The 13,422-nt window shown below is 35.3% G+C and overlaps 1 protein-coding gene across 2 annotated transcripts in view; it reads right to left on the reverse strand.

The window, feature by feature from the left end:
• gpc6a (glypican 6a) overlaps positions 1-12,451 on the reverse strand; it is a 262,772-nt gene extending 250,321 nt beyond the window's left edge. For both annotated transcript variants that reach the window (XM_067403639.1, XM_067403638.1), the window contains exon 1: positions 12,062-12,451. In XM_067403639.1, coding sequence (XP_067259740.1) covers positions 12,062-12,218 — 157 coding nt within the window. In that variant the 5' untranslated portion in view covers positions 12,219-12,451. The remainder of the gene's footprint in view (positions 1-12,061) is intronic.
• Positions 12,452-13,422: the final 971 nt, after the last annotated feature.

The following is a 13,422-nucleotide window of genomic DNA, read 5'->3' on the forward strand; positions in this document are numbered from 1 at the left end:
ATCAAAGAATCCTGAACATATATTAAATGGGTTCACCCAAAAATGCAAATTCTGTCATTAATTACTCACCCTCATGTCGTTCCACATCCGTTAGACCTTCATTCATCCTCAGAACACAAATTAAAATATTTTTGATGGAATCCGAGAGGTATGTGACTCCTCCATAGACAGCAATTTAACCGATACTTTCAAGCTCCAGAAAGGTACTAAAGACATTGTTAAACAAGTCTACGTGACTACAGTGTTTCAACCTTAATGTTATGTATCGACGAGAATACTTTTTGCGCGCAAAAATAACAACTTTATTCAACAATTTCTTCTATTCTGTGTCATTCTCATATGTTATGTCCAGCTCTTCCAGGTTCTACGTCAGACTCATTATTGGCTGGCTCCTGCATTACACTCATGCTCATGTGATCAGCTTTGGCCAATACTGAGCCGGCATTCAGATGTAAACACTGAAGCCTTCACTGTGCTTACTCCGTCAACTGCATGAGGATAATGACAGGGAAGAGAAGAGATTGTTGAATAAAGTTGTCATTTTTTTTTTGTTATTTTGTGCACAAAAATTATTCCCGTCGCTTCATAACATTAAGGTTGATCCATTGTAGTCATGTTGACTGTTTTAAAAATGTATTTAGTACCTTTCTTGACACATTGTCTGTTAAATTACCATCTATGGACGAGTCTTCTCGAGTCATCAATAATTTCTTAATTTGCGTTCCGAAGATGAACGAAGGTCTTACTGGTGTGTAAGGACAGGAGGATAAGTAATAAATGATAGAATTTTAATTTTTGGGAGAACTAACTCTTTAAGCAGCCGAACTGTTTTTAACATTGATAATAATCAGAAATGTTTCTTGAGCAGCAAATCAGCATATTAGAATGATTTCTGATGGATCATGTGACACTGAAGACTGGAGAAATGATGCTGAAAATTCAGCTTTGATCACAGGAATAAATTACAGATTAAAAAATATTGAGAAAGAAGTTATTTTGAACTTTAGTTTTTTTTGTTTTTTTTTTTTTACAATATTACAGTTATTTTTTATCAGTTAAATGAAGTCTTGGTGATTAGATAGATAGATAGATAGATAGATAGATAGATAGATAGATAGATAGATAGATAGATAGATAGATAGATAGATAGATAGATAGATAGATAGATAGATAGATAGATAGATAGATAGATAGATAGATAGATAGATAGATAGATAGATAGATAGATAGATAGATAGATAGATAGATAGAACGATTGATTGATAGATTTGGGAGAAATAAATCCTTCACATAAACTCCAGAAGAATTTCCACTGAGGTAAATAAAGTTATGAGTAGCCAATTTTTCACTATAGCATTTGGCAGTTACAATAGTGGGAATAAATTTCTGACCTTGGATGGATGATAACAATCCCGTCTGCAACTTGGTGAACAACAGGAACAGTCTTTGATATAAATACATTAATCTATAAATAATTTTCTGTTTCTGCAAACATCACTGGAGGCGTTGTAGGAGGATTTCCCAGAAGTCCTTACATCAAGCAACTGCCAGACTTGAGTTTTCTGCCATATTATATACAGGCCTTGAGCTAACATTAGATTTCTCCATTGCCACTGATGAGAGGGAAAAAAAATCAAATGAAATCAAATGAAAACATATACTGTTTGGACTGGAATGTGTTTCTATAATGAACTGTGGAGGCCTTAAAGGGACAATTCATCACATACTCACACTGCAGGTCGTTACCAAACATGGAAGATTTTCTTTCTTAGAAAATAAAATGAGGTATTTCATAGGAATTTCCTGGGCAGTGTTATAACACTTCATTTGTAACTTCGGGTTTCATTTGTTAACATTATTTAATGTATTAACTATCATAAACTAACAATGTGTAATATGTTTTTTTGTTTGTTTGTTTTTTTTTATAATTTATTAACCTTTCTTATTGTAAGTTAATAAAATGTTCATATTCATGTTAGTTCACAGTGCACTAATGTTAACAGATACAGATTTAAGATTAATAAATGCTGTAGAATAATTGTTCTTTTGTTAGTTCATATTAACTAATCTTGAGAAATGAAACCTTATTGTGAAGTGTTACAGCTATATATATATATATATATATATATATATATATATATATATATATATATATATATGTGTGTGTGTGTGTGTGTGTGTGTGTGCGTTTGCGAGAGAGTGTTATGTGTATGAAATGTGAATGTGAAATGAAATGAAATATGAAATGCCAGTGTGTGTATATGTGTATATATATATATATATATATAGTATCTATATCATAGTTTAATTGTATTCTTTTGAATATACAATCATATAAATATTCCTCTGATGTATTCAAGCAACGCTTTGCTTCCTCACCTGGTACTGATGACAGCGGCAGCATAATTCATTCTTCTCACATAAATTAGCATTTTTTTTTCCTTCATGTTTTCTCTTTGTACCTCTGTTCACCTCCTAACTGGCACGACGTTGGCGAAACGCGCTCTGTTTGAGCAGGGTCTGTGTTCTGTAATGAATGCAAATGGATGTCGTTCAAACCGCCGGCGCTGGACAAACAGGCCGAGTGCATACACGACACTGATCAAAGCCTTTTGCACCAGCTCCTGACATTTAGAGGCCAAGATTTTCATTAAGCAGAGTGATTAGACGACAGACAGGGACACAAAGAGAGAAAGAAGTGAAGAGTGAAGCAGAGAGACAGGAACAGACAGATGGGATCAACAGTGCTGCCCTAGACACAGGTGGATGTGATATTAAACATGGAGCCGTGTCCAAGATCTTGCTGAACATGCGAGAAGCGCCTGCTGAAACGCTATGATATGACAGAAGAACCTTCCCCCAGCAAAATAAGTCCATTTAGTATCTGTCAAACTGTCCTCAGCTTTAATAAAGTAGCAGCAGTGGTAGAAGTGGGCGGTACAGACAAAATCTCATATCTCACACCATGAGTAATTCTATATAACACTAACTGTTTATATCACAGCACAGTTGACTTTTTTTTTAGAAATATGATAATATGGTTTATAGCTACACTACTACATAACCATGTGAAAATGGTTTCTATTTTATTTTAGAAAATCCAGTGAATTAAATACCTTAAAAATTAAAGATGCGTCATCTTTTTTTTTTTTTTTTTTTTTTATTTCAAACTTGAACACAAACCAGATAATTCATTACAAATAAATGAGAAGTCTTCTTACATCATTCAAAACTAGCAGATTTTTATTTTGTAGGCTGCTATACATGTTAAATGCTGTTAACCTGAAGTATTTGAGTAAACTAAATCATAATTTAATTTAAAAATTATAGTCTAATCTCAATTTAAATATAATTAGTATTGAAAACATAACTAGCTAATTCTGTAAATGCTAACGTGCTAATTGGTAACTAGGGCTGGGTACCGAACTCGATACTTTTTAGGTACCGATCGAACTGCCTCGATACTATCGAGTATCGAAAAGTGTCTTGTCACTCGGTACCAAATTTCGGTACCTCAGAATGGAGCCGAGTAGAGGGGTGGAGAAATGCTTTCGCTGTCTCGTTGATGAGCAAGTAACGTTGCACTACTTTATTATTATTATATCTAAATATATAAAACTATACGCGCCAGAGAGACCCTATGTGCGAGAGGGCGAGTGAATCAACGGTTTCGTTTTCAGTTTATCTCCGAATGGACGGGTGAGAAACGGCTGTTTATGTGAGCAGTCGGTTCACTACAGATACTGTTAACAGAAAACAAAAGTGTCGCACTGCCTGCAGAAACAGCGGAACGCGCAATGTTTTTTAGACTAGTTATGGACCAACACGATCACATGAGAATGTGTATCAATAGTACGAGTTTGTAATCTCGTAGAATATATATATGGTACACAGTTTTTCGCGTGCATATGATACGCACTTTATGGCGTGTATATCATACGCTCTTGGTTAGGATGGGGGTGGGGGAGTGGGGGGTTCGTACGTATAATACACCATAAAGTGTGTATCATATGCATGCGAAAAACTGCGTACCATAAGCACGCCAAAACTCATTTTGGCGTATATATTCTACGAGATTACAAACTCGTACTATTGATACGCATTTTCGTGTGATCTGGCTCTTATGGACAGGTACAACACACAGCAGCTTTACATCAGCGTTCGTCCCTCAAGTCTATGGAAACATGCGATCGGTTCGTGACACAGGCACAGGCTCTGCCTCTGGCTCCAGAACACGAACAATTCTGCTGAAAAAGGGGTAAAGCGGCCTCCTGATACTGCGGATAATCTGCGGGTCGGGCCAAGTAATAAAAAAATAACATTCAAATAAATTGCGGGTGGATGAGAGATGAATCATTAATGTGTTGATTTTAATAAAGACACAGAACTCTTATTTCACGGTAAGACGCAACGAACTTGCGTCACTCTTACTTCCGCTTTGATCTTGTTAATAATAATTAACTTTTTGAAGAAGAACAATTGCTGAGTGATTTAAAAAGAGCCTAACATACTGAATTTTTGCATTGAAAACTAAACTTTATTAAAAATATTTGCACTGATTTATTGTGTTGGGTAAATTTTGTTAACTTGTGCTTTTTTTATTCCCCGCAGTGGCTCAGGAGATGAGTCTTTGAGTCTGAAAAAAAAGTCAACAAAGTTAAAATATAAAACCAAAGATTTTTTTTTTTTTTTTTTTTTGAGGTTATGTAATCTTGTTTAAACAGATTTTATAAAATTGGTATCGAAAAAGGTATCGTTTAGGTATCGGTATCAAAGTCAAGGTATCGGTATCGTCTCGGTATCGAACATTTTTGAACGATACCCGGCCCTATTGGTAACACAATGTTTTGAAAAAATATATAATAATTTTATAAAACACTTAATTTTAGCATTTATATTCCATTTTGAGAGCCATGGCAAAGCATGCTGGGAAATAGAAATCCCAGACCAGTTTCAGTTAAATTTAAGTTTGTCTAAATGAAAATAACCAAACTCATTAAACTCAAAACAATTCAGATTACTTAAAATGTGTCAGATTTTTGAACTCAGAAGAAAAAGAAAGTTAATTTGTTTGAACTATTTTGTTTAAGTTTGCTCTACTCAAATTAATTAATTATTTTTAGTGTTAGAGATTACAGTGCAGTTAATAAGTTCTCTCTCTTTTTGCCTCGTTTAGGACACATTACTTTTAAGTAACAAATAAGGTACTGCAGTACTGCAAATCTATCACGTTGTAAACAGTCAAACAAAACCCCTACCGGCCCTAACTAAACTGTGATCTTGACAAAAATGATGGGTTCTAACTGGAAAAATACTTGATAGTAGTTAAATCCAGCTGCAAAGTTCTTAAAGTAAGTATAGAAAGTGTACAAAACAATTCAAGATAGTAAAATATATAGTAATATCTTCAGATTTGTATTTCCACAGCATGAAGGTAAGATCTTACGAATTTATGAATTAACTGCTCATTTTAAAATCTTCCCGGTCTACTTAAATTTGACATCCGCTTCAAATTTCACAATGCTCATGATAACTTCAGTTAACTCTACAATAAGTAAGTCCACTTCACCAGCTTATTACTCTTTGACAGCGATATCATAGAAAATACAGAGCTACAAACACAAAATTCTAAAGTTCAAACACAAAATTCTAAAGATGGCTGCACGCTTGTTTCTCTGGCACATGCGGTCTATAGATGGATAGAGATTTAAGAAAGATAAAACTAATCATAATATAGTATGCAAATAAATGCAAGAAAGACCAATCACAAATCAGTATGCAAATAAATACATAGAAGACGACAAATTCACAACATTGTCACTGACACTGAATTCTGAACATTCCATCGAATGGAAACAAACTTAATTTAGAACTTTTCAAATGATTTCAAAGCCTAAGGTTGAAATGACATAAAAAAGTTTATATGAAAAAAGTGTTTCATATAAAGTATTCAACGACTGAATCTCTGCAGAAGTGTAGCTCTAACGCTAACCAGAATGTTTGAGGAAAGTAAGACTATAAAACTGAAGATAAATACAAATAAAGAAGCAAACACAGACAATACAATATGACAAATTAAAATCCTTTTCATATGAAATATCTATTTATGATGAAGCTCGTGTAATGCTATGTAATGCTTCCCAGATGACATCGGTGTTGTCAGGCAGCGATTTACCCGTTGAACGCTCACCACACAAACAACAGCCCATTGAGATCTCAAATGAGCTCATGAGAGGAGCAACAATCAGACACGTGTGATTAATCAGCCGAATGATTTATCTGAGGACAAAAGCCATGCTTTACTAGTGTGTGTGTGTGTATGGTCCTGCTAAACCTTACGTTATGGGGACAAAAAGATGGCAATAACCAAGATCCTTGTCCTTGTGGGGACTTTTTTTTTTTTTTTTTGTCCCCAGCTTATGAGTGATGTTTTTGTTGTTGTTGTTTTTGTTTTGTTTGTTTGTTTTTTGAAAATTGCAGAAAGTTTTCTGTGATGGGTAGGTTTAGGGGTAGGGGATAGAATATACTGTTTGTACAGTATAAAAATCATTATGTCAATGGAAAGTCACCATAGAACATGAAAACCCCAAAAGTATTTCCCACTACATGTAGTTGAAATGTTTGTGCTTTGACTAACAGAGTTCCACTGGGTTTGTCTCGTTGATTCTGGCCAGAGTTAGGAATCTAATCTCATGATTTGGGAATTGTATGATCCGTGTAATGTGGAATGTGCTCACACACCCATGACTGTGATGAGACATTGATGTACTGTGGTAGGGGAGAGCAGGGAGTGATTTAACTTATTTTGTTTAAATGTCTGTTTTGTTTGCTTTATGTGTCTCAAAGTTTGATATAATATCCCCACATTTGTCTGCTTCAAATTAAGCTTGTTCTGAAATCTATGACTTATCCCTAAACTGTATAAATGAATATCAAGTACAAAAAAGCTGTTGGCTTTTGTTTTACAAATCTTTATATTTTGAGCCCCAGCTAAAAAAAAAAAAAATCTAGTTCTAAGAATGTTTTTCAGATGCTCCCATTAAGTGAATGTTCAAAACAAAACGTCCAGTCTTTTTTTTTCTTGGTTAACATTAAAGGGTTAGTTCACCCAAAAATGAAAATTCTGTCATTAATTACTCACCCTCATGCCGTTCCACACCCGTAAGACCTTCGTTAATCTTCAGAACACAAATTAAGATATTTTAGTTGAAATCCAATAGCTCCGTGAGGCCTCCATGGGGAGCAATGGGCACTTCCTCTCTCAAGATCCATAAAGGTACTAAAAAATATATTTAAATCGGTTCACGTGAGTACAGTGGTTCAATATTAATATTATAAAGCGACAAGAATATTTTTGGAGCTCCAAAAAAATTCAGAATAACGACTTATTTAGTGATGGCCGATTTCAAAACACTGCTTCAGGAAGCATCGGAGCACAAATGAATCAGTGTATCGAATCATGATTCAGATCGCCAACGGCTGAAATCACGTGACTTTGGCGCTCCGAACAGCAGATTCGATACACTGATTCATAACGCTCTGAATATTCCTGAATCAGTGTTTTGAAATTGGCCATCACTAAATAAGTCGTTATTTAGGGTTTTTTTTGGCGATCCAAAAATATTCTCGTCACTTTATAATATTAATATTGAACCACTGTACTCACATGAACTGATTTAAATATGTTTTTAGTACCTTTATGGATCTTGAGAGAGGAAATGTCATTGCTCCCTATGGAGGCCTCACGGAGCCATCAACTAAAATATCTTAATTTGTGTTCTGAAGATTAACGAAGGTCTTACGGGTGTGGAACGGCATGAGGGTAAGTAATAAATGACATAATTTTCATTTTTGGGTGAACTAACCCTTTAAGGAAACATTCCATTTTATAATTCTTCAAACATTATGTGAACATTGCTTTTGAATGTTCTCTGAATATTCTGAAAACAAAAATCGTAACATTTTAATAACATGTTAGACGAACATCCAACTAAAAGATTTCAGGAAAAACAACAACAACAAAAAACATTCATATTTGTGCTACTGTTTTGAGAACATTATTAAAGACCAGATAACTTTGATCAAACATTCTATTAAGGTTACTGGAAAAATGTTTGCTCATAACTTTGAGAGAACCTTGCCAGAGCGTTAGCTAAAGTTAGGAGAATGTTCCCTATTAGCTGGGAGATGATGCTCATGTTTGAGTGATTTCAGCTCATTTCTGAATTGTAAAACTGATTATGTCAATATAATGTATTCATTAATGACAGAGAAAAGCACTGGATAAAGTGGAGAGATGCTGGAGGAATTGTTGCCTAATAAAACAAACTCTTCACAAACATACGTTCATTTGGTCACTTACGCCACGCTTAAAAACTGTGTAAATGTCATTGCATTAGATGGTCAAACAATTAAAGCAAATGTCATCTGCAGACAAATGATGCTACAGCTTTTCTCAGCAATAATTCATCTTTTCGATTTGAAGACAAGTTACATAACTCTTCCAGTCTAGCTAAGCTGTTTAGCTGGTTTAGTTGATCTGCCACATAGTAATAGCCTGACAAGTGCCAAAAAGCCTTCTAAATCACTCCAGCATTACCATCTTACCGGCCAGCTGAGACCAACAAACCTACTTAGCTTGGTTTAAGCAGGTGTTTTCTCCAATTACGGGTCATTTTTGCTCAGTGTTTATAAATCAGCTGGTGCTTCGTTCTGTGATTTTAGTGGATATATCAAGTCGTTGTCCTCAAGTTACCACAAACAGTACTGACCGTCTGTTTTCTTATTTCAAACCAAACAAACTGTGAAATTTTTAGCAAGAAAAGTGTGGTATCTTTCATTCAAATAAAGGTCAATTGCTTTGGTATTTGGTATCTAATGCAACTGCATTCAAACATTTTGAGGTATGACTTCAAAATGCTTTTTTGGTCCCGCTGTATCTAGCCTCCAACACACACGTATTCAACAGTTACTGCCAAAGCAAGTATCTTAAAGGGATAGTTCACCCAATAATTTTATCATTATTTACTCACCCTCAAGTTGTTCCAAACCTTTATGATTTTCTTACTTCTGCTGAACACAAAAGAAGATATTTTAAAGAATGTTGGTAATCAAACAGTTAATGGCACCCATTAACTTCCAAAAATAATATGGAAGTCAATGGGTGCCGTCAATTGTCTGGTTACCAGCATTCTTTAAAATATCTTCTTTTGTGTTCAACAGAAGTAAGAAAATCATACAGGTTTGGAACAACTTGAGGGTGAGTAAATAATGATAAAATTATTGGGTGAACTATCCCTTTAAAACACTACAACTTCAGAATATTTACACAAGAAAAAAAAAAGAAAAAAAAACTACTGAATTAAAGACCATTGCTTTTGTCTACACAAAACTGATTCGGACTTGCATTGCATGAATGTTCCTGCATAAGCTCCTGTATGCTGTTATATTATGGATCAGTGATGCAACAGCATACATTATATATAGATTTGCACCAACATCAACAAGAGACATATATGCTGCTGCAATGAAACCACACATGCTCTAGGGATCAAGCCCTTGGAGAATGAGCAGAAGACAACACACTCACAGGTGAGACAACAGGGACACGAGAAAATCTTATTTTAGAAATGTATAAAAACACTTCATGTACACACATACTGCGGGTTCATCATAATCATGACCATGTTACATCAGGCTACTTCTGCCATCAGAACGAGCGACAAATGACTTTTTAAAGGATTGGTTCACTTCAGAATTAATATTTCCTGATAATTTACTCACCCCCATGTCATCCAAGATGTTTATGTCTTTCTTTCATCAGTCGAGAAGAAATTAAGGTTTTTGAGGAAAACACTCTAGGATTTTTCTCTGTATAATGGATTTCAACAGGGTTCAACGGGTTTAAGATCCAAATTGCAGTTTTCACTGCATCTTCAAAGGGCTCTACACGATCCCAGCCGAGGAATAAGGGTCTTATGTAGCGAAACATTCGGTCATTTTCTAAAAAAAATATATAAAAATGTCTATACTTTTTAACCACAAATACTCATCTTTGCACTAGCTCTGCGATGTGCCACGCATTACGTAATCACGTGGTCAAACATGACGTAGGCAGAAGTACAGCGGTAGGAAAAAAAACTCCATCTCATTTTATCCTCCAACTTTAAAATCGTCCGACTGTTTTACCTTTTTTGGTAAAGGCCGTTTGACTTAATCTTTGCAAGTTCACTTTGTAAACACTTGTTTGTAAACACAGTGACCTTTCCAACGTGATTATGTAAAGCATGGCACATCACAGAGCAGTGAAAGACGAGTATTTATGGTTAAAAAGTATAGAAATGTTTTTTGTTTTTGTTTTTTTTAAATGAACGATCGCTAGATAAGACCTTTATTCCTCATCTGGGATCGTGTAGAGCCCTTTGAAGCTGCACTGAAGCTGCAATTTAGACCTTCAACCCACTGAACCCTGTTGAAGTCCACTATATGAAAAAAAAATAAAAATAAAATCCTGGAATGTTTTCCTCAAATTTCTTTTTGACTAAAGAAAGAAAGACATAACCATCTTGGATGGCATGAGGGTGAGTAAATGATCAGGGAATTTTAATTCTGAAGTGAACTAATCCTTAATTTATCAGTAAAGGACCAGAAAATCTCACAAAAGACAAAACAGGCTACATCTGCCACCAAAACGAGCAACAAATGTCATTTTAAGGCAAATGCAACTGTATTGTTGGATCAAATACATTATGACTGTATTATCTTTTCTTTTAAAACATCCTCTCTTCTTCTGCATTATGTCCCTGCCACAGTAATCTGCTTTTACTGGGTGAAGCTCTCAAATGTGATTACTTCACAACAGATAACAAAGGGGGAAAAACCCTATCTATGTCGCAGCATGGAGTATGAATTAAAGCTACACCATGGCCTTAAGGACTCCATAAATCCAATGCTAAACAGGGGCTCATCCTCCTGAGTGAGTAGGGCCACCTACTGGGGCTGTTTATATTGCATGAGTGGGTTTTAATTGGAGGCAGTGCTTTACAACTCTTGCAATATGGGGAAAACTCACTGAAGAGTTTATTGAGCATGGCAGACAAACAAACAATGCACAGGTAGATTAGAGATTTACTCACATCTCTGTGTGTGTGTGTGTGTGTGTGTGTGTGTGTGTGTGTGTGTGTGTGTGTGATGATGATGCAAAATTATATTTTTCGTAGTTACCAAGTTTCAACTAAATCATTAAAATTGAGCTGAAGGTGGAAAGGAAAAGGTGCCTTGTTACTCTATATTTCTGTCTGTGGTTTTCAGTATTGTTCTCAATCAATTTCAGAAGAAAATCTTGCATTTCTGCAGGTGAATTTGGTCAGTGTCAAAACTTTTACTCAAAGACACAAAAGTTTAACAATCCAAATGAACCTCAGCATTAATAATATTGTGTAATTGTAATTTTGGTCTCAAAAAACTCTTTTTTAGCAAAATAATTCACAACATGGAAACTGTCTTCAACTCATAACACCACATCAAATATTACAATGATCGAAATCTTTTTTAAGTTGATATGTGCTAGAATTTTGAGACTTCTTCAGCTTCTCAAGTACAACTTGGATGCTCAAAGATACATAAGTTTAACAGTTAAACGCATATAGCAGCTCAATAACAACTTTTCGTGCCTTTCTGTGAATGTAACAGCTGTCTATATATATATATATATATATATATATATATATATATATATATATATATATATATATATATATATATATATCCACATACACTGAAGACTACCGTGGTAGTAAAAGTTTTCAAAGATTAAATCGCCATATGCATTCTGAATTATTGAGCTTTTCTGATTCATTATAGGCTATTCCATGCGTGGGTTCACATGTAAATCATTTACAAATCATCACTGATCAACACCATTAGTGATCAATAGGCAAATCTTCTGCATGAGCACGAGTTGTTCTCCACCCGAGTGTAGGCTTTCTAACTGACATGTAAACAGAAATCCTCTTTCACCCAGAGTTTGTGTTGTGGCACGATGTTGGCACCTTGTCCTCACCTGATATCTCCTGGAGTGGCACATTATGGAGACTGAAGCCTTTGGTCGTGAACGCCTGGCGCACATCGCTGCAGCTGCGCGATTTTACATCTCCAGCACATGACAGCGACAATAGAAGCGATAAAGAAGTGAAAACCACGACAGGTGTCTTCAACATCCCTCCTGCGAGCAAATCCAGCCGATGCGTAAAAGCGCAAAACCCCCAAGACGCGCTCAGCGCACCGGCGTCTCCAGCTGCAGGTGGACAAATGTTTCGATCATACAATCGCTCATCAATGATCAATCACGCGCTCTGTCGCATCCGGCTCATAGCAGAATTCTCCAACGGATCCTCTCGGAACGAACGCGTGTGCGATTAGAACGGCGAAGCCTCCAGAATGGATCCGGAGCGGCGCGCTCTCAACTTCTGCTCTGTGTTTCTATCAGAGGAGAGAAAGTAGCAATCCTCCCTCTCTCTCTCACACACACACACACTCACATAGAGAGACACACAGACAAACCGCACAACCCAGTGGCGAGTATGACAACATGGAAAAACACGGACTGGATTCATGGAGGCGCGTGGCGTTTTGCCTCAGGAGATGCTGAAGCAAAAACTACTTTCATTGAAATAATATAAAAACAGTGCGGATTCAATTTATTTTTGGGAAAATATATTTATAAAAATAATATTGTAAAATGATAATATTATGAAATAAACATTATATAATAAACAACAATACATAATCAATTTTAATGTTAATGCGATTTTTGTCATTTTATAGAAAATATATATGCAAACATAAACATGCATGACAACAAGACTGAATTAAAAAAAGCCTCTTTATGAATACAGTTAACTTTTTTTTTTATGTTGTGAGCTTTTGCACTTATTTGAATTAATATTATTATATTATATTTTAATATATATATACACACACATATACACATGTGTGTGTGTCAGATGAAAACAAACTATCATGTTTATTGCTTAACAATTGATTGTTTGCTGCTTATGCTGAGAAAGAAAGAAAGAAAGAAAGAAAGAAAGAAAGAAAGAAAGAAAGAAAGAAAGAAAGAAAGAAAGAAAGAAAGAAAGAAAGAAAGAAAGAAAGAAAGAAAAAGCACACAGCCAAGTGGCCAGTATTAGAATAGGGAAAACACGGACTGGATTCTTTACGGCTCATTGAGCTTTGCCTCAGGAGCTTCTGGATCTGGAATCTCAAAGCTCAAGCTGTCATCATCTGATCTATTCATCACGTTTTGCTCTTTTTTTATGCAATTCAAAGGATTTTGTACCAGGAAATGTGTGCTAGATTAACATGACTATAAGTGATTGTGTGCATGGCTAAAGAAGCAGAGCAAAATCACTAAAATAGCAT

The sequence above is a fragment of the Chanodichthys erythropterus genome, chromosome 12, assembly GCF_024489055.1.
Source record: "Chanodichthys erythropterus isolate Z2021 chromosome 12, ASM2448905v1, whole genome shotgun sequence".
In the NCBI taxonomy this organism is placed as follows: domain Eukaryota; kingdom Metazoa; phylum Chordata; class Actinopteri; order Cypriniformes; family Xenocyprididae; genus Chanodichthys; species Chanodichthys erythropterus.